At 42.2% G+C, this 1,954-nt stretch overlaps 1 protein-coding gene across 1 annotated transcript in view; it reads left to right on the top strand.

The window, feature by feature from the left end:
* The first annotated feature begins 304 nt into the window (after positions 1-304).
* Positions 305-1,954, top strand: part of LOC115548769 (dipeptidyl aminopeptidase-like protein 6) — an 80,799-nt gene continuing 79,149 nt past the window's right edge. Inside the window, exon 1 of the mRNA XM_030363599.1 lies at positions 305-427. Within this exon, the coding sequence (XP_030219459.1) occupies positions 368-427 (60 nt within the window). The 5' untranslated portion in view covers positions 305-367. The remainder of the gene's footprint in view (positions 428-1,954) is intronic.

The following is a 1,954-nucleotide window of genomic DNA, read 5'->3' as shown; positions in this document are numbered from 1 at the left end:
GTGTGTGTGCGTTTGTGTGTGTGTCTGTGTGTGTGTGTGTGTGTGTGTGTGTGTGTGTGTGTGTGTGTGTGTGCGTGTGTGTGTGTGTGTGTGTCAGAGAGCGTGCGTGCGTGTGTGTGTGTGTGTGTGTGTGCGTGTGTGCGTGTGTGTGTGTGTGTGTGTGTGTGTGTGTGCGTGTGTGTGTGTGTGTGTGTGTGTGTGTCTGTGTGTGTGTGTGTGTGTGTGTGTGTGTGTGTGTGTGTGTGTGTGTGTGTGTGTGTGTGGCGTGGGTGTTCAGTGAGTGATCAAGACGAGAGAGAGGAGTCGAAGTTGATTTCGGATGCTTCTAAATTGGATCAATCTGCATTCCAGGTGGCGTTAGGACAGCATGAACTCGACAGCGGGTGCCGGCGGTAACTACCGGAGGGGTTCCATGAAGGGAGAGAAGGTAATTTCCCATGATATGTTTATGCCTGGAGTGTCACAGACTTGAAACTAAGCAACAACAACAACAACAAAAAAAAGGATAATGGAATTTGTAAGTGGTAGGCGATGAGATTGCTTCTGAGAGGTTCAACTCTAAAATTATTTCTTGTTTTGAGCACTGGTGCTCAATTAAATACTATAGGGACTGTGTGATACCGTCGACATGTCTGGGTTTAGAGATGCCCTTTAGCTTGATTTGACGAGTGAGCTCTTTTTTATTCCTTTTGTGACACTACTTTCCAATTTGCTATGCTGTGCTGGTCGGATGACATTTTATGGGCTTATTTCACGTTGCAAACTTTCAAGGTACTACTCTTCAAAGTCTGGGCAATGATTCCTGTTATGAGGACCGATTTTATTCGGATTATTGCAACTACACAGCGTCTGTTTACTTGGGGACATTTATTAGTATTATTGTTATTTTTTTTATTTTGTTGGAATTTTTCATTTATAAGGCATTGTTCAGAGCAAGAAATATAATTTAGGGTGTAGATAACATATAGGCCTCTAGAGGGCATCTCATCCAAATAAAAGAAAAGCTATTTGACGTTATCTCATCTCAAAATTATATAAGTGTAATACTTTTTTGACAGATATGCATACAGAAGCCAACATTAGAGCAGATGTTCGTGTCGAAAATGCCAATTGCAAAGTGTTTCTCACCAGATGCCCTCTTTGAGGAGGGCCAGATGCTTTATTAAAATCGGTTATCGTCTGTGGCCAATTTGCATATGTCACAAACTAAGAAATGTATTCTGTCTGGGCCGGGTTGTCAATATTGGAGTAAACGTGCTTTTCAGAGTAAACGACACCCCTCTGCCAGGGGGAACTTATTCCTCACTTCATTGTGATGCAGATTACGGACAACGCATTGAAATACTTTGTTTCGTTCTTCTCTTCTGCTTAAATTAGACTTTTCTCATTAGTTATCCTCAATATATCTAGGCTTCTGACATTTCTGGGCTAACTACACTGTTTAACAGTCACTGAATCTTTTTTTGAGGCTTTGAAATAAATGGCAGAACACCCAGCAGATTTGACCAGCCTAATTGCGGCTGACAGTGGGAACCACAGATTGGAGATAGCGGACCACCAACACACAATGAGTTATTGGCTAGGAGTCTGCAGCAGAGTCATAGCAAGCTCTCTGTCACCGTATGCTGTTGTTTTCACATAAACCGGTCATGCTGAACTAACCCAGGTTTCAGAGATCCTGATAAGATGAGGAACCTTTTTAGGTTTTCCTTTTGTGTTGACATCATGCAGGCTTGGTGGAGATCTTTAAATAATCTTTCCAGAAGGTGTTTCTTTCAGAGCTAATGTGTGTATTCCACTCGACAGTGCAGCAAATCTTCCCCGGGTGAATTTGACTATTACTTTGACATTTTTATGAGCGTCGGTTGCATTGAGTTCCTCGTTTTCATTTGACACAGCGTTGTCAGACTCTCACTACACCCTGGACAATTATCGTTAGCATCTTTAATACATT

This window comes from Gadus morhua, chromosome 8, assembly GCF_902167405.1.
Source record: "Gadus morhua chromosome 8, gadMor3.0, whole genome shotgun sequence".
In the NCBI taxonomy this organism is placed as follows: Eukaryota; Metazoa; Chordata; class Actinopteri; order Gadiformes; family Gadidae; genus Gadus; species Gadus morhua.
This window is presented reverse-complemented; position numbering and strand designations above follow the sequence as displayed.